This window comes from Macrobrachium rosenbergii, chromosome 58 (assembly GCF_040412425.1).
Source record: "Macrobrachium rosenbergii isolate ZJJX-2024 chromosome 58, ASM4041242v1, whole genome shotgun sequence".
Lineage (NCBI taxonomy): Eukaryota > Metazoa > Arthropoda > Malacostraca > Decapoda > Palaemonidae > Macrobrachium > Macrobrachium rosenbergii.
Window position 1 is genome coordinate 15,967,354 of NC_089798.1, and position 24,535 is coordinate 15,991,888.

The 24,535-nt window shown below is 42.0% G+C and overlaps 1 protein-coding gene across 47 annotated transcripts in view; it reads right to left on the minus strand.

Annotated features, from left to right (window-relative positions):
• The window catches only part of LOC136837145 (1-phosphatidylinositol 4,5-bisphosphate phosphodiesterase delta-4-like), a 377,469-nt gene that overhangs the window by 140,424 nt on the left and 212,510 nt on the right, over nt 1-24,535 (minus strand). For all 47 annotated transcript variants that reach the window (XM_067101787.1, XM_067101785.1, XM_067101771.1 and 44 more), the window contains one exon: nt 928-1,013. In XM_067101787.1, coding sequence (XP_066957888.1) covers nt 928-1,013 — 86 coding nt within the window. The remainder of the gene's footprint in view (nt 1-927; nt 1,014-24,535) is intronic.

Here is a 24,535-nt window from a genome sequence, read left to right on the forward strand (position 1 = left end):
AAAACTGTAGAAACTACTTATGCCATACTTTTAAGGGAAAAACGGATAAAAGAATCAATTACAAGATAAACAAGGAACTGAAACAGAATAGGAAAAATGGATTAATATGAAATACACAAATCTCAACCACTGAAAAATAAAGCTGGGGACATTCTCAATGCTGTTTACAGTCATGAGACATGTGGCAGAATAAGATGAGCAGTTTCTATCAATCAATGGTTCACAAGTGCACAAATGCAGAAAGGCATTCAGAGTGGGAATGTCTGGGGGCACTGCAACCATGATGGGCTCAATCTAACTGATGGATATCAAATGCAAATAGATAATTTGATGCTGCAAAACTGAGAAATTAGTGTGAAATGAGGAAATATAAAGCTGCATGTTTAGGAAATAATCTTCTTATTGATAAGATTTGTGAAGATCACAATTAGACACATGTAAATAATAGGTTTGTCACCTAATAGAAATAGCTTGAAGATAGTGTGGCCACACAGGGATCTTTGTTCACAAAATCAACTAATGTTAAAAAACAACTAAATGTAACAAATCATCCATCTTTGAGATAATGGTGAGTCCTGTAATCATTTTCTAAGTTTACCTAAAAACTAGTGAAGTGGACACCAAAGCATTAATTACTTTGCTACTAAATAAATTAATATGACAAATTTCTCACTCAACATAGATCTTTAATGGACTTAAAGTAGGATTAAAGTTTGGATATGTAATTACTCACTTTAACACATTAACAATACTGTAGTCCCAGTGCTAGGTTACTCTGTCACTATGTTACATTCTATCTCATGAGAAACTTGAAACCACAACATCTGCATATGCACCTGTCCCAAGTGGGATCTCAACCCATTACTCTTAGGACTACTTATATGTGATTAATTCCTACTAATTCCATTTACTGACTGAGTTACTTACATTCCAAAAGTCTACATCCTCGTTTCAGTGCACTAATATATCCCTCAACACTACTTTCCCCAGCAAGCTGATGCCCTGTTAGGTATCTGCAACAAAATATGGAGAGGTTTACTGTTACTATTTAGCCTTATAAATAATTAACAAAGTGCCATATAATAAGTTTTAAGATCATTCCTTTTTCTGTTATTTCCTTACAGAGTGGCTAAGAATGACAATCCTTCCACCGGTCTAGTCTTCACTCAAGTGCAAGCAAGTCAGTTCTTAAAGAACAGAATAATTTTGTTACTGATCAACATATCAAGATTAACATTCACATAAAATTAAGATACCATAAAACTATTGCAGTTTTATGGTAGAGAATGAGAAGATTGTTTGGCAAAAAGATTCAACTTGAGTATATACATAATTTACAATAATTTCATTGTTCCATAAACACTAAGTCATGTTCCATAAACACTAAGTCAACCACAAGAATTCATTGAGTTTGGGCTAACGGATTTAATCATTCTTGGAACTTTCATCAGTGATTAATTTGAAGCTTTACAGTCATTTGTGTAAACCTGCCAATGCCAAGCATAGGTTAGAAATGTCAAGAAAACTAAAAAAGTTTCAAAGGGCATAAATACATAAAATATGTCCATTTCACCATTAAAACACAGCACTGCATAGTACTGTATACACATATCAATCACATCAAGGTCAAACACTCTTACACACTCACATAACTGGAGACAACACTGGCTGCAGCTGAAAAAATGTAAGCAAAGGTAAATATGCACAAAGGGTTGGAAATGTGGAGGAAACTCAAAATCACACTGTAAATAATTAATACATAATATTTACTAACATAAATCTTTACTCTAATTTATACCAAAATTTTGACCTTTCTCAAAAGTTACAGTTTACAAAAGAACTGCAGATCTGCACATTTTGTTGGGGAAAGCCAGCAGCTTTATCTCAGCTCATAGTCTCGTTCCTGTGTTTGTCTCCCTTGGTGGTCAGTAGTTTAATTAGTTCACAGCTGTAAACTCTTGAATTCAATCATGAATCCAAGGGCATAAAGCTCTGAAAGTGCTAAGAGTGTTACCAAAAATCAAAAGAAATTGAAGAACTTGCAAGAAAAGATTAAACTGCTAGATTTTCTACATACTGTATGGCATGTGCTGAGGTTGCCCACCATAACTTTGCAGCACACACAGAAACAGTTAGAAAGTCAATCTATGCAGCTGTTGCAGCAGCTACACCAGCAGGTGCAGAAACACTGCATCATGTGTAGACAGCTACTTTTCAGTGGGTGCAGGATCGCTATAGCAGACTTCCAAACAGATTTGAATATGATTCAAGAAATCAGGTTTTGACATAGAAAAAATCTATTTTTGGTAGTCACTGTTGAGTCCTCAAGGAGTTACCCTCCATGGTCTACCAGAGCTCCATGGGTGACCAAACTATTGTCAAAGAATTTTCTTATAGCTGATCTTGTAGCTGGGTATTGTGTCGTAGTGATAAACAGTGTAACACTTGATGGAGTATATAATGGACTCAAAGATAAGGAGGCACTTTCCCAAATCTTTACAGCAAGGCTGTATACCCAGGTTCTTCCATCGACCAAACCTTCTTAGAAGAGGAAGTGATTAATGCGCATGAGCAGTCTGCCGTAGTGTCAATAACAGACCCGTCGCAGGGACCAAGAAGCGTTACTTTCTGTTGGTCAATGCAGGATGATCCCTTGCCCAAATCTCATGCCTTTTCATCAGGGAAGTGGGAGGGTTTCGAAGACTTAACAGCGACTACCAAAAATAGGTTTTTCCTATGTCAAAACCTGTTTTTTGATAGCATAGTTGCTTGTTTCGTCTTCAAGGAGCTTTACAAAGAAACTGACATATCAAAAAAAAGCTTAAGCTCTCAATTTTTAATCCCAACACCCAGAGGAAAAACGTTACTGGTCCGAAGTCAAGCAAAAAATTTCAAGCCCCAACCTTTATTCCAAATACTCTTCAGGTTTTGGTACTAAAGGAAAAGACACTACTGTATATACAAACTTATCATGTTTTAGGATGTAGTTCTACAGTGGCTGACCTAAGCATACTGGGTCTGGTTGCAGTACTATTGCCCTTCTCCCAGCAATAGTTAGCATACTCAATGTCAATAAGACCCCTGGTTTTCTGCTGTAGCACCTAGGGGTTAAGACTAACCATGCCACCTGCTGATACACAGTGCAGTCGAATTTCTTTGAGCTCGTGGCAATAATGTTTTTTAAAAATACTGTCTCTGATGACCACCCTATACATTCAGACTTCTTTGAATGAGATATTTCTGAAGAAGGCCAATGACGTACAGTACTTATTTTCCTAATATCATGTGACCTAGGAAAGGAGTGTGGATTTGCCTTTTTAATGAGACACTACAATCATTCTCAGCCCTTGTAGGGAGAGTGGTTAGTTTGTGCTAGGGTGTAGGAGAATCGGACCCCCCTCTGGGATGTTTGCGTGACTTCTAAGTAAACCTTAAGTGCTTAAACCAGGCATAATGTCTTGTCTGCTAAATTGAGTTTTCTTATCAGAATAAGAGATTTGCTTCTAAAAGGATCCTCATTCTTGGCCAGGAATGATGGGCCAGGGGACAATAATGACTGATGATCAGCTGTTTGCATCATGTATTGTCCCCATCTGAGGGAGCCTAGTTCCTAATACAAGCTCCTGATGCTAATGCAATCAAGATTGCCTTTTGTAGCATGTGAGTTGTGGTTGTATTGGGTCCACTGAACTGAGGGGTTGATGGAAGTCTAAGCACCTTGATCAGGGACCAAGTAATTGGAAGCCTTTTGGGAGAGGGTCTTTGTAGAGCAAAAGACTGCAGAAGGGAAGTGACTACTACTATACTAGAGTTAATCTTGAATCCATAAAGCAAGGGTTCTGTTAATGCTGCCTTGTATGCCATGACTGTTGCAACAGCAAGGCCTTTGTCTTCAAAAAGGTATATAAGAAAATTTAAGTGTTTCCATAGAAATCTCAACTGAGCTCTCAGTTTGGATATAATCTAACCATATTTTCCATACGGACTGGTATTGCCGGGTGGATGATGTCAGTCATTTTTGCACTAGGTACCTAGCAATGTTGGGCGAGTAATTTTCATGGTAATTTAAAAAATCCATATGTGAAGGTCTTGGCTCAGAAAGGAGGATGCAAAAACGACTTTCCCTTCTACTGTTTGGGACAGAACAGTGGACAGTAGTGGAATTGATTTCTTCGCCTATTGTTGAAGTAATAGGAACCAATGCCTGTTTGGCCAATCTGGAGCTATTACGTAAGCTGTTCCTTTGAAGTTAGAAGTTTGATCAAAACCTTCGAAATCTGGGACAATATATGAAAAAGATATATTGTCCTCCATTTTTTCCAGTCTTGTAGGAAGGCATCCCTTGCTGTTGCTTGACTGTCCAAGTTCAGAGATACATATACTGGGAGTTTGTGATTCTAGTATGTGGCGAACAGATCTACTTCCAGTTGTGGAAGCATGTTGGCTATTGTTTGAAAAGAGTGGTAGTCCAACATACATTCTGCTGAGGCTGTCGTTTTCCTTGGTAGAGAGTCTGCTATTGCCCTGAGAGACCCTGTGAGGTGAATTGCAGACAAGTACCACTTCCTTGCTTGTGCCATCCAAAGGATGGCTATCATTATCATATTGAGAAGAGGTGAATGTGATCCTGACCTCTTGATGCAGGACATTGCAATCATGTTGTTTAGAACCAACAAAATGTGTCTCTCCTCTGGTGGGTTCAGTTTTTTGAGTGACAAAGAGACAGCCATCAGCTCCAAGAAATTAATATGACAATGCCTCAGAGTAGCTAACCACCTCCCTGCCACATGACAATCCTCCCAACCTGTCAACAAGGCATCTGTGTGTACTGTCATGTGCAGACGGAGGATTAAGGGCGACCTGTTTCGCCAGAGATTCCCTCTGGGTCTAAGGCTGAAGTATCTCCCCAAATTTATGAATCTTTTGATGAGGTCAGTCTCGCATCTTTTTTCTTGCATGCGATAACCAGAATTTGTTCACATTTTTAGTTGCAATCTGAGTACTGGATCTATTACTGATGCGAACTGCAGCAGGCCCATCATACCAACAGAATGTGTCTCTTCTGGAGGTTTGAGTTTTTGAGACAAAAAAACAGCCATCAGTTCCAGGAAATTGATTATGACACTTCCTCAGAGTAGCTGACCACCTCCCTGCCACCTGATGATCCTCCCAGTGTCCTCCCAAACCTGTCAACAAGGGATCTGTGTGTATTGTCACACTTACAGATGGAGGAGTCAGGGTGACCGGTTTCCCCAGAGATTCCTTCTGGGTCCAAGGCTGAAGTATCTCCCCAACTTTCTGATTCTTTTAGTGAAGTTAGTCTCACATCTTTTTCTTGCGTGCGATAGCCAAAATTTGTTCATGTTTTTCAATTGCAGTCTGAATGCTGGATCTATTACTGATGCAAACTGCAGCAGACCCATCATGCGTTCTAACTGCCTTCTGGAAATTCTGGGCTGTGCCAGGAACCTTTTGAGGTTTTTCCTTATTCTGTTCCGAGTTTTGATGGGGAGAGACAACAGGCCGTGAAGAGTACCCCAACACAGTCCCAACCACTGAAAGCGTATGCTGGAGTGAGGCGGGATTTTTTCCAGTTTATTATAAACCCTTTTGACTGTAGTCTGTTGACCACTGCTCTTAGGTTTTCTCAAGCACTCTTTTCTTGTGGGACCCCAGATCAACCAGTCATCTAGGTAAGCTATTAGTTGTATTCCCTCTTGTTTTAGTTCTCAAACAACTACCGTCGCTAATTCTGTAAAAAAATTCTTGGGGCAATGCTTGGCCAAAGGGCATGACTTTCAACCTGTACGTATCTTTCCCTATCCAGAACCTTAGGAAGGGGTGGAAGGGAATGGCGATAGGGACATGCCAGTATGCATCTTTCAGATCTATAGAAACTGTCCAAGTCCCTTTTGGAATGATTGAATGTACTTGGGCAACGGTAGTTATCCAAAGCTTTTGGCAAACAATGTGCTCCTTTAATGTTGACTGGTCAAGGATCACTCTTTGCTCAGAGGAAACCTTTTTTGGGAGACTAAAGAGACATGCTTGGTGGTGAATATATGCATGTTTCTCTATGGCTCCCATTAACAGAGAGGGGTCTGGTTCTCAGAAGAATCCCTTTAAAGGAGGGGGAGGGATGAGACTGTTTCCACCCCAGCCTGCTTGAAAACAATGCTGTGTTCCCAAGGGGAAGACTTCCTTTGCCTGTGGTGTCATCAAAGTCGACCCCTGACCATACAATTGCTATTGGTATCCACCTCTTCCTCTGCCTTTGCCCTTGATAGGTATTCCAGGTGCTGCTTTCCTTTTCCCCTATAAGAGGGTCTTCAGACCTTGTGAAAAGGATTTCCTTGCTGCTGTTATTGTTGTCCCTTCTGACCACCTACCTGTCTGAGGAAAAATTTTTTGGGATGACTGAAGGTTTACTGTATAGGATTTTTGATCACAGCAAGGCTTGTTGGGCTGGGTAAAGGGAAGTTTCGTGTATTTTGTTTCCTGAAATCCCCTTTTCCAAGAAGAGCATACTCTGCACAATTCTATTTCCAGGCTTGTGCGTTAAACTTAGCCACAACAGACTCCTCAAACAGGTCCTTCCAGAGGGGGTTAGAATTAGTAATGAAATTACAATGGGAAGTGATTTGTTGGAGCCCTCCAATGTTTCCATTTGCGCTTTTATGCGCCACTCTAGAAAGTCACAGTGTGCTTCCCTTAGGGTTTCATAAAACTTTTGGCTACAAGAGCAAAATTGTTCTGGAATCTTTTGGAAACCTTTTGGTGGCAACTTCCAGCAAGGTGGTAGAGGTTATAATACTAAGGAGGTGGATCCTAGCATGAAATTCTGCCAAGGCTATCCCCTCCGAGATTTTTCTTATAGGGGTTCCCAACTGCTGCATAGCTACATCTAATGGGAGCTTTTTCCTTTTCAAAAGGGAGTTGTAGCGTCACTCACTCCTTAGTGGAATTTCCCAAAACTGGGATGATGGTGGCAAATGATTTTAATTCTGCCACTGTCTCTCGTTTTTTAGTCACTACAAAATTCTGAAAATCTGCCTTCACATGATTACCATAATAATTTTGAAAGTGAAGGGGCAGAAGACTGGGGCTACTTGGTGAACAACTTGGGTCTTATTCAAAATGTAAGTAGAGATCCATTTTTCACTGACCTGGTAAAGGGTGTCTTCTACAGCTATTAATCCTATAGACACAGGTATGAGAACTGTTTCTGCTAGTGGTTTCTCCGTTTCTGTTAGTGGTTTCTCCATGGCTGGTGAAGGTAGTACCAGGCACCATTCTGTATTAGGGAATGCCCTGTCTCTAAATTCTACATGTACAACGTCAATCATAGTTTTTCTGTCAGTAATTAGATACTTACCATCGGGGGAGAAAATGCACACTGAGGTGTCTCGCCAAGGATTATCAGTATCATCAGGGTTGAGTATCGGAGCCCCTATTATGTTCTGATCTGAAGTTTTGTATTCAGAACTGACCATTTTGTTGTTTCCAGTCAGAATTTTAACATTAGGCCTTGTTTGGGCAGAATTTGTATCTACTCTCACTTTTCAGTTACAGGATGCAGAACTTTTACACTTTGGGGTGTACATGACTGATTTAACTTCCTTAATTTCCTTTTCAGAGTCATGCATCATGTCCCTTATATATTGCTGTTCTGTGGCAATGACATCTTTGATGTCACTCATAATTTCCTTGAAGGATTGATCAAAAGCTGCAAACAATGTATCCCCTTTGGCGGAGCTTGCGCAATCTGAGCTTCAACAACTGAACTGTAACTGCCTGTTAACCAAGGGACAGAAGTCCTGGGTAAATTACTATACCCCTCTGAAAATGTAGTCATTTCAGTTGGAGTTAGGTGGATCCTAGTATCCCTTTTGGGGGAAAGATCCTTTTCAGCATCGATAGCTGCATGGGGAATAGAATTCCTTCTGGAAGGTTTCTCCCATGGCTAGCTGAAATTTGTCCCTGACCCTTCTGTGTTCAGCAGGGCCATTTCAGTAGTAATGTCCAGTTCATGTTCCTTAGTAAGAATGTCAACCCCATGTAAAGATTCCTCTACTTCTTCCACAGGGAGGGGGGTTAAGTTCCTCATTGGACGGGTGGGTACTGTTCTCAGCTAGCACTCTGCTGGCCCCGCATTCGATTCTCTGACTGGCCAATAAAGAATTAGAGGAATTTATTTCTGGTGATAGAAATTTATTTCTCGCTAATACATGGTTCAGATTCCACAATAAGCTGTAGGTCCCGTTGGTAGGTAACCAATTGGTTCTTGGTCACGTAAAATAAATCTAATCCTTCGGGCCAGCCCTAGGAGAGCTGTTAATCAGCTCAGTGGTCTGGTTAAACTAATGTATACTTAACGTTTTCCTCCACGGGTTAACCTGGGAGGTACTGGGGACTAATGTTACTGGGTTTTGGCCCAAACATAGATGTTGTTCTGAGAAAGAGTTAAATATCTGCTGTTGGAGTTCTGCCGGAAAGATATAATCTTCCCCTTCCTCCCCCTTGCTGAACCCTAGGATCCATCATGAGAGCTTGAAACGAGTGGTTTCATCCTTAAAACTTGCTGCCAGGAGCATACTACAAATTTTTTACATATCTGGCAACCAAGCAAGCTTTCTTTGGTTTTTTTTACAAGGACTATGCTCATGGCAGGTGGTATTGGTCATATCCACTGGCAAAAAACAAACTGAGCAATTTGCTACAGAACACTTGAGCTGAGGGTTATGCATAATGGCAGCCCTGTAGTGATATAAAACAAGTTGCTAATTAGTATTAATTGTTTTTAATGAAGGACACTTCTGTAGATCCTCATATAGTTTCCAAATTACAGGTTACCTTGATTACAAGTGTGTAGTTGTAATACATTTAAATATCTATGTTAACTTAAACCCTCTCGGGCTGTATTACTTATACACTGTTAGTCCTTTTGCAATGGCTATGTGAAATTTTAATTCTAATTGTCATGCCATTCAGACTAACTGCCATGAACTAATTTGTTTAACTAACCCAAGCTACTGTTCTATAAGGTTTAGGTTAATGGTTCTAGTATAATCTACGTTAAGCTAAGAATAGAGGATTTCTTAGAGGGTTCTCACTTACCCTGTTCTAGGCCACTGCCTATTCTAGGCTTAATTAAAACTTAAGGATATAAGATATACAGAAAATAACCCTCTTATAATCTGATTTCTGTTTTATGTGGCTGAGACTACCCTTTTATCTGATATTGCTGTTTTAGGTTAATAGTAGGATATTCCCCTAGAAAGGGCTTCCTACTTAACCTAGTTAGGCTACTGCCTGTTCTAGGTTTATATCACCTTTAAGGATGTAGATTACATAAGGCCCTACTAGTATGTAGCCTTACAGATAGGCTAACCAGTTGTTGTACTAGGCTTATTTGTTCTCTCTTAGCCTAAATCCAGATTATTATGGATCACTCTTAATTGTATAGGCTATATAACAACAGAAAGTTGCTAATATGTAACCTGATAAGCTACTATTTTTGTCTAACCCAGGTTTTTGTTTGTATCCAATCCTAGGCTATCTGGTCTACTACATAAAACAGTAACTCTCTAATGTGTAACCTTATAGTTAGGCTATCACTTATTCTAATTTAGGCTAATTCCTAACCCGGATTATTTAATTCACACTTAAGGGCATGGGTTACATAAAACACAATTACTTTAGTATGTAGCCTTAAAATTAGGCTACCATCTCATCCAGCACAGATTACTATTTCATTTAGTCCTAGGTTACATGGTCTAGGTTGATGTTTTAGCCCAATAATGGGATGTTTCGTAAAAAGTTCACTTAATATAAAGTACTGCCTAGTCTTGGATTATTTAGATCATGCCTAAGTGTACAGGCTCATATAAAAGGAATAAATTTTACTAATATGTAGCATTATAGCTAGGCTACTGATTTATTTTGCCCAGATATGGTTATTATCTGAGCCTAGGGTCCTTGGTCTGAGCTAGGCCACTTAACCCGAGAGATGCTAGGAGGATGCCACTTAAGGATGACAGCAATAATACGTAATCCTAGGTTATAAGCAAGGCCACTTAAGTGTACATAATCCTAGGTTATAGGCTACAGACAACATCCATTATTAATCTAGTCTAAATTGTTCTCACTTACTGCCTAGATTATTGTAGACATCATATAAACTGAAAGTTTTCTATATCACAGATAAGTTATGGAACATTTCTTTTAGTTACAGTCAATTAGAATGACAAATTTTTTAAAAGAATTTGCGCTTTACGAAACTGGCAGAGTAAGCGCCGAGTACTGATAGCAAGAAAACACTGGGTTCTGGCTTTGACACACAAATTAATTATTCATTCCAAAATTTGTAAAACTAAAACTTTAACTGGAACTTAATATTAAGAATTATCTTACTATTTTTGATGTTTCCATGATCCTTACTAATGACTTTGGCGAAAAATTTCGAATTTTTTCAGAGCACTGGTAATAATAAACTTCACTGTGGTGACCAAAAAGAGTAATGGTTCTGGGTCCCTGCGACAGGTCTGTTGTTGACACTACAGCAGACTGTGTATGTGCATTAATCACTTCCTCTTCTAAGCAGGTTTTGACAATGGAAGAACCTGGGTATACAGCCTTGCTGTAAAGATTTGGGAAAGTGTCCATCAAGTGTTAGTGTTTATCAATACAACACAATACCTGGCCATGATACCAGCTATAAGACAATTCTTTAACATTAGTTTAGTCACCCAACCATGGAGCTCTGGTAGACCATGGAGGGTAACTCCTTGAGGACGAAACAAGCGACTACACTATCAAAAAAGGTCATGTGAAGCTGTTAGGCAAGCAGGAGAAGGATCTAGCTTTGCAGACATCAAAGCCAGCAGAAACCAGGTTCAATAATTTCAAGAGGTGGTTTGGACTATGAAATGTAGAGATTACATAAAAAGTAGCTTCTGCCAACCATGAGATAACTAAGGGGTTCCTGGGTACTATTCATACTATTCACTGCCAATAAAAATCCCTTGTTTTTGAAGAAAAGCCAGAGAGGCCATTAGCCAGGGAGAGTCAAGCACCAAGTTTTAATGCATGAAAAGAGACTGATGCTAATGTTCTGTGCTAATGCCATCAGGTTTATGATCTGGGCATGCCTGAATTATAAAGCTGCTAAAAATTATGAATTTTAAATGACAGTCTTTTGGATGCATAACAAGGCATGGACTACCAGAACACTTTTCCTATAGTAGTTTCCTCACTACTTGTCCTGGTAGTCAGAAGATACCTCACCAGTATTGGACTGCTTTTTAAGGTCTTAGCGATACTAGTCAATATGAATATCAAAAGTGTCAAAGTCATCTATTTAACCCCTAACAAAGTGTCTCTAATCTAACCTTCAGATCAGATGGCAGCATTTCACTAAAGTAAACATAATGAAGTGGAAACTTTACAATTGCTGATACCATAAATATCATCAAAAGAGCCATGAAAGCTATCAAGCCTGAGACAATATACTTGTGCTAATGCAGGAAAAAACTTTGGGCTGAATGTGTCAATGACTTCATCAGATTTACCAAAGAACCCATCACAGAAACAATGCAAAAAATGTGACTATAGCAAAGGTGTGTGGGGAAGTTCAAGATTTAATCGATACCACCACAACACAGTTACAAGAACGTGACTTGATGGAGCTGACCCAAAAAGATGCTATGCCGCAGCAGTGCCTGAAAACAAGTCTACATAAAATAATATCGAGGGATATTTAAGATATTGACCCACTGATGATACATGCCTTGAAAATAAAGGATAAAGCAGTGGTAACTGCATCACATAAATCCATTTTTAAAGCTATTAAAAGGCAAATGGAGCAAAGATAATAATGCCATACAGTTCACAAACAACCGTCTGTTGAATGTCTTTGTGCATAAGGACTGTATCACTGCGTCTGTGTTTTGTCATCCTTTTTATCACTGCAGTTCAATATCACTGAGTCATCATGCAAGAGACTAAGTGGAAGTGGATACATATTGGCATATCCTTACATATGCATTAAGTGGACAGAGTTTTCAAAGTTTAAGTAATGTAACCTTATGAATTTAATTTGATAAATTTAATAACTTTTATGCAGTGTAAAAAATACAATGATGTACATAGTCTGTTGTATCATAGTGCCATAAAGGTATAGTACATGTATTCTCTCTTTTACCCTGTATTTTATTAATACTATAGTGTGCACGTAAAAGCTGTATTGTACTGTAATTTATTGCATATAACTTGGGAAATATTCAGCTGTTCACGTAACTTAGTAAATTTATGGCCAAAAAAGGGATTTTGACAAAGGAAAAATCTATTTCTGGGGGAAGACCTGTGTCACCCGGCGAAATATCCTTTTAGCACATATTTCTAGGTATAAGTATTATTAAATATACCAGAGAAAAAGCTAAACACAATGCCAGGGTTACGACCCCCAGATCGAACGCCATTATATGGTGTCGGTATACACAAAGGGTGAGTGGTGCCACTGCCACAGGCCTCCGCCCTATAGAGCTCTCCAATCTCAAAACCCTGAAAAGTGAGGAGCCGTTACATACCTCACCCTCTTCTCCCAGCCAACCACCACCTCAGCCGCCATTTTGTAAACATCCCAAGTTAGCACCCCCCAAGCTTGGTATGCCACTCAGGGGGGGAAAGGAAATACAGGGATGGGTCACCGGGTGACACAGGTCTTCCCCAAGAAATAGATTTTTCCTTTGTCAAAATCCCTTTTCTGGGCTTGACCTGTGTCACCCGGTGAAATTATAACAGAGAATCAGCCATACAAAAGCTTGGTGGAGCCCTCTAAGAATTACCTTAATGGAGCTAAATAAAACTATAAGAAAATTACTGTGTTTTAATAACCCAAAGCATTAATAATAAAACATGATTAACAGCATAGGGCACACAGACAAAATTAATTACACCAAGACACTTAAGGCTAACAAAAAAGGGGTACAACAAAATATGCAAAATGGTCAGGAGTCAGGCTGTGAAGCAGGCCTGACCTAAAGGTAGAAGGCATGGTGAGTAAACGAGGCAGGCAGGCGAGAGAGGAATAAAGGACAGGATAAACTAAGGTTACATAAGCTAGTCTAGGGCAGGAGGAACAATACTTCCTGCAGCCACTGTGGAGTATTTAAGAGCCGCTAGAGATTTAAGATAGTGGCGTTTGAACACTGTTGGTGATTTCCAGCCCGTATACATTTTAAGGTCATCAAATTTCATGTTATGGAAATAATTAGTGGAGGTGGCCACTGCTCGAATATCATGTACCCTAGGTACTGAATCCGGGTTTGCTTGCTTTATGAAATACAGTATTTGTTGCCTGATGGCCTTTAAAGAAATGGTTCCTCCATTTTCCCTAACAAAAAGAGGGCCAGACATTATATTAGAAGTTCTATTTAAATAAGCTTTTAAAGTGTTAACTGGGCATAAGGACAGATCCTGTGGAAGGGGGATAACCTTCCAAGAGGACCATCTATTTTGTGGATCTTCATTCTTAGCTAGAAACTTGAGATCCGGAGACAACAGAACTTCTCCTGACGGAGGAAATCAACATGGTTCGGGTTCTCTAGAGAGAGCAGACAGTTCAGAAATTCTGGCACCTGAGGCTAGGCTAATTAAAAATAACGTTTTCCTTAACAGACTCGAGTATGAACACAGTTCATTATCAGTGTCTGATGCTAATTTAAGTACATCATTTAAGAACCAGGAAACTGTGTGGGGATGGGTTGCTGGCCTAAGACGAGCGCATGCTTTAGGAATTGACGAAAAATATGAGTCTGTAAGGTTAATATTGAAGCCATGTAAAAATATTTTTCTTAAAGCAGATTTTGCTGTAGTAATAGTACTAGAGGCCAGTCCTTTCTCAAATAATGATCTGAAGAAAGAGATTGCAAGGTTCGTGGTCATTTCCTGAGCTTCAGATTCCCTCAGAAATAATGCTAACTTTTTAACTGCTGAGTCATATTGTCTGAGGGTAGATTCCTCTTGTCTGATTCTATGAACAGTGTATTAATAGGATCAATGTTAGCGTCTTTCTGAGCTGCAAACTTCATGAAGTCCATAAAGCTAGGGCATTCAGAATTCTTGAGGAAGCTGACACAGTCCGAGTTTGTACTATTTGTGTCAACCTTGGACTGGGGATTTGTATGCGCTGGAGTTTCAACTCTAGAAGAAGAGGAAACCAATTGCTCTTCGGCCAGTTGGGTGCCGCAAGTGCTACTTGACCTATGAATGATCTGAGTTTGTGTAAAACTTTCATCAATAGGTTTATTGGTGGAAACAGATAGATCCTTTGCCACCTGTTCCAGTCTATTGACATTGCGTCTATTGACATTGCATCTGTAGAGTGAGCTAGAGGGTCTAGATTGGGAGCAACGTAACACGGAAGCTTGTGGTTGCTCTGTGGCAAATAGGTCCACCTGGAGACCTGGTACCTGAAGACAAATCCACTCGAATGATGCTTTGTCCAATGACCATTCCGACTCCAGCGGAGTTGTCCTGGACAGTGAATCTGCAATGACATTCCGGACACCTGCCAGATGAGTAGCTGACAGGTGCCAACGATGTTTCCTTGCCAGAGAGAAAATTGCGATCATTACCTGATTGATCCGGCTCGACTTGGAGCCCCCTCTGTTTATGCAATGCACAACTACTGCACTGTCCAGTACCAGTCTGATATGAATCTGCCTGGTTGGATGTAGTTTCTTTAGAGTTAGAAATACTGCCATTGCTTCTAGAATGTTGATATGGAACTGGCGGAACATAGTTGACCATGTTCCTTGAACTTTCTTGTGTTGGGAATATCCTCCCCACCCGCTCAGGGAAGCATCCGTATGGATCACTAATGATGGAGGGGGAAATTGGAGAGGCACTGACCTTGACAAACTCTTGACTGTTGACCATGGTCGAAGCCTCTTCCTCAACACCGGCAGAATTAGAGACATCTTGTCTCTGTATCTGCTGTTGGCTCGTCTCCGCCATACTCTGTTTATATCCTTCAGTTTGGCTTTCAGCAGCAAATCTGTTACTGACGCGAACTGAAGAGAACCCAGGACTCTTTCCTGGGTACGACGAGAGGCTTTTTTTGTTTTTGAGGAACTGCCTGGTAGCTTTGGCTATTTCCCTCCTTTTGGCTGGCGGAAGTGACAGTTTGTGTGTGTCCAGATCCCATTGGATTCCTAACCATTGAAACTGAGTCTCCGGAACTAGGCAGGATTTCTTCCTGTTTATTTGAAAACCTAAGGATTCCAGGAAGCTGATCACTATGGATGTTGCTTTCCGACATTCCTTGGCGTTGGATGCCCAAATTATCCAATCGTCCAGGTATGCGGCTAACATAATCCCTTGGGCCCGTAGTTGTTGGACTACTGTTTCTGCCAGTTTGGTGAAAATTCTGGGCGCTATGTTGAGCCCGAATGGCATGACTCTGAATGAGTATGCTTGTTTCCCTAGTCTGAATCCTAGGTAAGGAGAGAAGTTTCTCGCAATTGGGACGTGATAATAAGCGTCTGAAAGATCTATAGAGGTGGTGACGGCCCCACAGGGAAGTAAGGTCCGCACCTGCGAGACTGTAAGCATGCGAAACTTGTCGCATTGAATGTATAAATTGAGACAAGACAAGTCTAGAATTACTCTTTGCTGGATTGAGTCTTTCTTCGGAACACTGAACAGCCGGCCTTGAAATTTCAGGTGTCTCACTCTCTTTATTGCCCTCTTTTGGAGAAGGTCTTTTACAAAGTCCAGAAGGGCTTTGGATGGAGACTGATGGAACCTGACTGGCGGAGGAGGCCCTCTGCTCCAGCTCCATCCCAGACCCTTTGAAACTATGCTGTGGGCCCACGGACTGAAGGTCCAACGGTCCCGGAAGAGATGTAACCTCCCGCCTAGCTGAGGAGACTGATTGAGCGGAAGAGGACTTACTTCCTCTACCTCCTCTTCCCCGTGAAAGAGGTCGTGATGCAGACCTACCTCTGAAGGCGGCTCTGGCTCTGCTTCCCCTCGCATGCCTGTTAAAGCCTTGAAACGCCCCTTGGCTTTCAAACGAAGCCTTGAAAGCCGGGGACGCCATGAAGGTTGGCGGAGCAAGGGTTTGCTGAGCCGGCTGCATCAGAACAAACTGTTGCTGAGGCTGGGCTTTGGAAGTTGAAGGCTGTCCGATCTGAGAGACCAGTACAGCTTGAAGCACAGTTTGGGTCTGAGGTTTTCTGTACCTCCTGAACCTTTTCCTATCCCTGGCTTGAGGTCCGGTGGACTCGGTGGCCTTCCTTTTAAAAGGGAGACCCCAGCGGAAGCGAAGGCTCTGATTTGCTCTGGTTGCCTCTGCCAGAACATTGTTGACCTCATCCTCAGGGAAGATGTTAGGACCCCAGATAGAACTCTTCATGAGTCTATTGGGCTCGTGTCTGATAGTGGCGTCCGCAAAGATGTGTTTCGGCAGTTTAGTCTCGCCACTACAAAGTCATACAGGTCCGCTTGGAATGCCAATAACAGGGATTTGGTCAGGACCTGGAATAGAGGTTCTTCAGCGTAAGTTACCGCCGTCACCTCCGTAATAGTAATGGAATGCAGGAGCGACTCAACCTGCATCTAGCCTCGAACTCCGCCTTCAGAAGGGCCTCCGAATCTTGGGAAGCTGTTCACTAAAGAGAGTGGAGGCGCACTCGGGGTCGAGTTTGCCCACCAGAACGTGGCCGGAGCTCCCGACCAAAATTCCGAATCTCCGGGAAGACGAGAGGTGGGATCTGTCTCCGGAGTTGAGGCAGCGGCTTACCCTCGATTCCCGCCTGACTAGTCAGCACTGCGATCTTAGTCGTGCAGGGGGTGGGGATGGAGTCACCTACCGAGAACATCGTGAAAGTCCCCTTAAAGGGGGTAAGCTTAGTATTTTCGCACTCCCAGTCAGTGAGAGCGCATCAAGGTGGATTGGGCTTGGTCCCTGGGGAAGATAACTGTCTCCTTCGGGACCTTGTCTGATCTGATCCAGGCTTCCTCTGTAAGCCTGGCATAGCCTGGGTAGGGAGGCACCAGGTCGGGTGGAAAGAACTCCAGTTCCTCCAACCGACGAGTTCCCAAGCCCTCAATGGTCAGGGTATCATTGTGTAGAGGAGCATGAAGAGCCAGCCGCCACGGGTTTCCCTTATCAAAGGGGGGCAGTCTGGAGGCATCCGGAACAACGTAAGATTGCCCTGCTACTCTGGAGCGCATAAACCCGGAGAGCAAGCTTTCCTGGGTCTGCATCCTCTGTGCCAATGACTGCACAGACTGACCAGAGGTCTGTAAGCTCGAAGCGAGCTGGGAGGAAAGGTCTTGAATCCTGGCCTCAACCTTCTTATCTCACTTCTGCATCAGAAGTTCCGCAAAGGCCTCAGAGTCAAAGTTAGGCTGTGGGGGATTAGCCTTAGACGTCCTGGATCTTGACCCCTTGGGCGGGGGAGTAGCCTTACTAGAGGACGCCACTGGATTAAGAGCCAGTGACGACCTTGAGGGAGCTGACGGATTAGACCTTTGAGGTCTAGAGGACTTAGGTAAGTCCTTCTTTTTCAAGGATTTCACCTTGGGGACAACAGACCTCGACCTGTCCTCAAGGATAGCTGGTTTAGGAAACCCTTGAAAGGAAGAAGAAGAGGAAGAAGGAGAACCAAAAAGGGGACTACCAACACTCTCTCCCCCTGCCTCACTTACCACCTTACCTTCTACCTGGTGGTCCGGATCGACGCTCATTGGTTCGAGGTGGATGTTGATGGCCGCTACCTCTTCCGCCACCTCTCCGCACAGGTTGTCTTCTTGGGAGGGTTGCGTCTCCTCCCGGATCCGTTCAATTATAGGGGCGGCTACTTCCGCCGGCACTGCAGCTGAGATCCGGGCTCCGGGGTAGAGGAGATTGCATATCTCCTCTGACAGGACGTACGGCTTGCCCGACGCAACATTCCTCCCAAACCCGCCGACCCAGATCTTCAAGGTCGACAGCGAAGAGTCACGGATAATACGGTCAGACTGAAAGAAAGGGAAGGATTTACTGAAAATATTCTCCAATTGCCATATATGCCAATATAAGACATTAAAGTCAAAAGGAGACTAAAGGTTAGCGGTCTCTAAAGCTTACCGACTCATCCACCACTAGCTCATGCAGAGCGTAGCAAATCTCACAGCCATCCGGGTGCCAGACGACCAAGTCCCCAACGCGGACCGAGCAGCCGGAGTGCGAACAGCACACCTCATGGCCACAGGGTTGTTGGAGAACCGCTGTGCACCCAGGCTCCTGACAGCGTACCATCTGTAAGCGGAAAGATGATACATGAGTAACGTCGAGTTAAGGCCCGCCGGAGTAGGTCCAGCGGTAATAGGATACCTTAACCTAAATTATGGGTGATGGAACATGCTTATCATCAGGCAAAACCCCGCCGGAATTAAATCCGGCAGTATAGAATTAATACACGATACATGAGTAACGTCGAGTTAAGGCCCGCCGGAGTAGGTCCGGCGGTAATAGGATACCTTAACCTAAATTATGGGTGATGGAACATGCTTATCATATGATAAAACACCGCCGGAAAAGAATCCGGCAGCAGAAATAGATATAAGTTATGCTACGGATTGGTCAACTACTAATTATGTAAACATAAGTACTCTAAGATACGCTGGTGTTATGGTACTCCGCCCTGATTTGCCACAGAAATCTCGTTATGTCACACATTATGGTAACGGCGGAAGAGGCGGAGAGGAGTCTTCGCATATGGCTCAACTCTCAACGCGCAGGGCGGGAACCAGATAGTGGAAAGCGCCAACTAACCGAATACCATACCCACCGGAGTGGTGGAGTGGTAACGTGTACAATAACAACGCGAGATCTGACTAACCTGGCGGAGACTGAACATAGCGAAAGTCATGATAGCATCCCTGGGACTGTGTTCGATGCTCCAGCTAACACTCTGGAAAGCGAACAAACGAAACACCGGCCGATAAGGGGAAAAGTTAGCAGAATGGCGCAAACCCGGCAAGCGGTGGCCAGACAGGTGGGTAACACCCTCTGGAAGCCGAAAGAAAACTCCCCACGGGGTGCCGAACGTAAGCGATCGGCATCCCTCACGTAGGGAGATGTCTAGGTCACTCGCCAAAAGCTAACTGATCAGGTAAAGAAGGACTAGGCTACATACACGAAATGATCTGTGCAACCTTCGATCCCAGTCCACCCTCCAAAACCAAAGCTTTTTGGCTTGGACAGGAAGGCCAGAATAGGTGCAACGGGGGGACCACGCAAAGCCTAGCCACACCCTCCAAAACCGAGTCTGGTCAGGTGGAAGACTATGAATTGAGGAGACCCTTCACTATTCTAACCTCACCCTCCAAAACCTCACGGCCTGGTCAGGTGGGTTAAAGGGGGGGGGGCAACTACCTCACTAGCCTAACCTCACCTTCCAAAAATGTGACAGCATGGTCAGGTGGGCCAAGAGAGAACGAGGAACTCCCTCAACAACCTAACATCTCCCTCCAAAACCTCAAAACGGCCTGGTCAGGAGAGCTAGGAAGCATGAGCATCGTGTAAAAGAGCCTATCCTGTCCAGCCTAACTCTCCGAAACCGATTACGGTAGGGCCGAGTAGGCTAGGCTAGAAAATACCTAATCGAATAAAACTGCCTGACTTCAAGAGTACTAAGATAAAAAGTTAACCAGACGATGTGTGAAATATAAAAAACATATATATACATAGAATTATATACTATAAATACGTAAAAGACTCAGCAGCAGAGAAGGCCAAACAACCACCGATATACGGAAAGCGGGGGATACCCAAGATGGCCGACCCTGACGTCAAATCACACATAAAACTAATCCAAGAATATACATGTCATCCAACATCGTACACATCAGAAATGATCATGAGCATAACAGTACCATCATGGAGAATGTACCTACTCGCTGGTAGAGGAAGGGGACCAGGGAAAAGGGAGAAATTATGATCAGAGGGGGAAAACCTCCATCTCTAGCCTAGATCAGTCATGATACGGGCTCCCAACCTCCTACCAACGAAATGGTGATTTCTATATATATATAAAACTCCAATTGAAGGAGTATGGATAAAAACTAGCAGCAACTTTCTGCTAAAAACATGCGAAGACTGAGGGTCCAGCATGGCAGAGGCCGACGCAGCCACGTCCGGCTGCGTAGCGTTATTTACCTGGTAAACAATATATTAAAGGTCAAATAAGATGCCTCTGTAAGAAAAAACCAAAAGGAGATGGTACTCAACTTAGTTGGTGGGAATTCAGGAAGAGATGACATGATGAATTAGTCAGAATCCAAAGAAACACAGCACCAAAGAAAAAACACGGTGTTGTCTGGAAGCGTGCTAAATTGGAATGTTTACAAGATGGCGGCTGAGGTGGTGGTTGGCTGGGAGAAGAGGGTGAGGTATGTAACGGCTCCTCACTTTTCGGGGTTTTGAGATTGGAGAGCTCTATAGGGCGGAGGCCTGTGGCAGTGGCACCACTCACCCTTTGTGTATACCGACACCATATAATGGTGTTCGATCCGGGGGTCGTAACCATGGCATTGTGTTTAGCTTTTTCTCTGGTATATTTAGCAATACTTATACCTAGAAATATGTGCTAAAAGGATATTTCACCGGGTGACACAGGTCGAGCCCAGAAATCACAATTTTTTTTTAAATACTGTAATTCATATTTTTCATAGATATAAAAACCAGAACCTTTTATGTAGGAATATTTGTCAGCACACACTGGAGTTGCTCGTTGAAACTTGGCAACATGGTACTTAATTGTTGGTTGGTAAGAGAGTAGCAGGAACCCACCACTCAACTGCTGTCATCAAGCATCAAGGTCTACACAGGGAGGCTGCGGTGGGATTGTAATACAAGGTTCAGGTTTGTATAAAGAGGAAAAATACAAATTACTAAAAAAAAAAATTTATGTATGCATACATGAATATAAACCATCACCTTTTAAGTTGGAGACTTACTCCCAGTCTACAAAGACAACTAAGCACACACAACAGACCAGCCAGAGTTAGTACTCAGTGAACTATTCCTACATAGTCCATGATCAGGAGTAGCAGACCATCCCAGGATGGTCTGCAGTGACCATCCCAGCCAGGATGGTAGAGGCCCTGGACAAGACAAGGCAATGCTAAGTACAAATGAACAACCTCATGCAGCAGCGTGGAAGGTGGACAGTACAGCCAATGCAGGCCCAATACTGCACACAGAGGACTGGTCACTGGAGTGATGATTACTGTTCTGAACAGTAGCAGACCAAATGAAAAGACCCAGTATCGAGCATGGGAAAGTTGCCATGGGGCAGGACAACCCACCCCTCTCAAGAAGTTCAGATAAGCAATCAGTCATGAGTGTACTAACTGCACAGTAACATTCATCATCTTCCCGGAGGGCTAGTCCTGAGAAAAGAACAATCTCTGTTGTCCCTCTTCAGTGAAAAGTGGCACACGTGAAGATTTCTGAGCTTTCTTCCTATCCCTCTGCAAACCATGAAAAGTTGGATGACAATCAAAATATAGAAGAGAGGGATGACCTCAAAGACGAACTGGAAGAGCATGGACAAGCACGACAGGGAGTTTCCCTGCCTTGCTATTTCCCCCCTCTCACTGTTTCTCTCAAAGTCAAGAACATGGTCAAGGTAAGAAACTGGGAAGACCCAGGAGACAAAGTCACACAAGCAGAAACGCAATGGAAAATGTAGCAGAATCTCACCCCAAGGAAGAAACATATGCACTGGGGAAAGCAGCAGAAATAGCAAAACAAACAGGAGATGTAGCATTATCCCTCCCCTGCCAGAAATATCTGCATCGAAAACAGCAGCAGCAACAGCAACAAGCCAGTAACATCTCAACCAAGAACAGCAATAGCAGAGTCAGGGTTTGGACTGGCCAAAGCTAATGTAACAGCAAGGCATCTTACAAACTGGAGGAGTTCTGGCAGTCCTGTGGCTAGCCTACTGCCAGAATGATGTACTGGATCTATGATTTTCAATATGTTTAAGCTGATGATGAGTATATTTCACACCCAAAGAATAACCCTGACAGTGTAAGAGTACTCAGAAGTGTGAGACAGTCTGCACCCCCAAGATGTTTATGCCAGCACTTCAAAATATTCAATACTCTCAGATATTTAACATTCAACATTTTCAAATGAGCCACCCATGTTAGTCTGTGGTCATATATCAGTCTAACAACACTGTTTCTTTTAATGTTAGTCTGTGGTCATATATCAGTCTAACAACACTGTTTCTTTTATACAAGGTACTCTTTAACCTTTAATGTTAACAAATGGGTTTGGATGTGCTTCACAGATGCAAAAAAAGAATCATAAGTCATAATTGTTGAAAATTTAAATCAAATCATGCCTGCCTAGTTTGTAATAAGATCTATGGAAAGTTGTAGTTTCCTTTCAACCACTGTCATCCTTGCTCCTGCAAATAATTTAGAAAGGCTGTCCATGATGGGATAATAGAGGATATTCCATTAATGGCCAAAGTTACACTCAGCACAGAGCAGTGAGTGAGACAGCCTTTCCTCTCATTTTTTTTCAGAGTACAGTACTACCTACTCTAACCTGAAAGAAACAGCAGGTCAAAATGCATGAATAAATAATGGCAATCTCCTCTCTTAGTCTATAAGAATTATTCTTCTTTAAGTCAAAGAATATAGTCACATAATTCTATTTGGATGCAAATGCTTCACATACCACAAACAAACAACACCAGTCTGACTAAAACATCTGCAGATGAATACATTCTTCAAAATCCACAATGAGGACATAAAATGCATCTCTTTTTCTAAATACTGTAACAGGAAAGTCTTGCAATGACCCCTTCCCCATAATTTTTGTGGCAGCATGTCAGTGCAAGTGGGCCACAGCTTGAAGCTATGTCTATTCTTTTCAAACTTCAGAAAAGCTAAAATAATAATCAGCTCCCAAAACTTCTGGTCAGCTGTTGTCTTGCTATATTCTGTTAATACTACTTACTATAAAAATTTGTTCTCTGATATGTCTTACCATTGTGTATAGAATATCATCAGTGCCTGGGACTTTATCATTGTGGTTGCCAGTACAGAGTCAAACTATCAGTGAAATGAGGATTGTATGACTATTCTTTACTAGTAAAATTCAGGTGTTTTTGCTCTTTTCTAAATCTGTATTTATATCTAAGGAAGTTCTGATCACTTGATGTGTTAGCAAAGTGCTTGGTTAGAGCACTGTTACATCCAAAGACTCAAGGATCATAACAACCTGACAAAGAGAAGTTCCACCTGTAGGATGTCTTGGGGGCTGTTCTAAGATGTCTCGACCAATGAGACACTTGATCTACCTTACAGCCTTTTTCAGAGATCTTCATGTGGACCTAGATGGAGGGAATTCATGAGAAAGAGATCCACTAACCCTTTCACTTATGACCCTTATAACAATTATGTCTGTGGGCAGTGGCAGTGACTTGGACGGTGAGCGTAAAAGTGTTTATACTTTCATTTGTTCAGTCACATATCTCTGACAGTTTACACGGTAGACCGCTCAATTTTGTTTCATTTTCCAGCTGATTACCAATGGCGTAAAAAATCATCCCAAAATAACTATTATGTACGCGAAATATTGAGTACAAATTATGCAATTTGAGAAAATTTTCCACTTTTACTGCCTCCCCCCTAAAAAACTAATCACAATAAAGTCTTCGTTTTTGTCTACATCATACCCAGGTTAATTACCTAGTTAATATAATGCAAAAAAGCTGTAATTATAGCAAGGAATATAAAAAAAAAATGAATGACAAAGTAGCATTGCATTTTCCGTGAGAAAAGTGCCAGTCACCCATGTGATACTCACGAAAAATATTTATAACTTTTTTGGTCAAAGATGTAACTTTGACAGTTTTAAAGGTAGACCGCTTAATTTTGTTTCATTTTGTAGCTGCATGATTGCTCTATACAATGGCATAAAAATCCCCCCAAAAATTATGTAGGTGAAATAATTAGTAGAAATTGATACATGAAAATTTTGCACTTTCCCCCCAAAAAATATAATTTGTCCAAAAAAATAGTTGCAATAAAGTAATTGCTGTAGATCCACAATATACCCAGATAAACTATGTACGTTTTGCCATGCAAAAGTTGTAATGACAGCAAGGAAATATGAAAAAATGAATGACAAGTAACATCAAGTTTTCCATAAAATTAGTAGCATCCAGTGAAGAGTTCCCTCTCTCTCTCTCTCTCTCTCTCTCTCTCTCAGACAAGATAAATGATGTAATTATAGAATAAAAATCTAAAACTATACACAAACATACATTTTATATATGCATAAAAAATCTCTCTCTCTCTCATGCACGCTTGCACTCGCTCATGCATGCATGAAAAGGATAAGTAATGTACCCACAGAATAAAATCTAAAACTGTGTAAAACAAATAAATATGCCTCTCTCTCTCTCTCTTTCAAGATACTGCATGCTCTTGAGCCTACTCCTCCCTTGAGCCT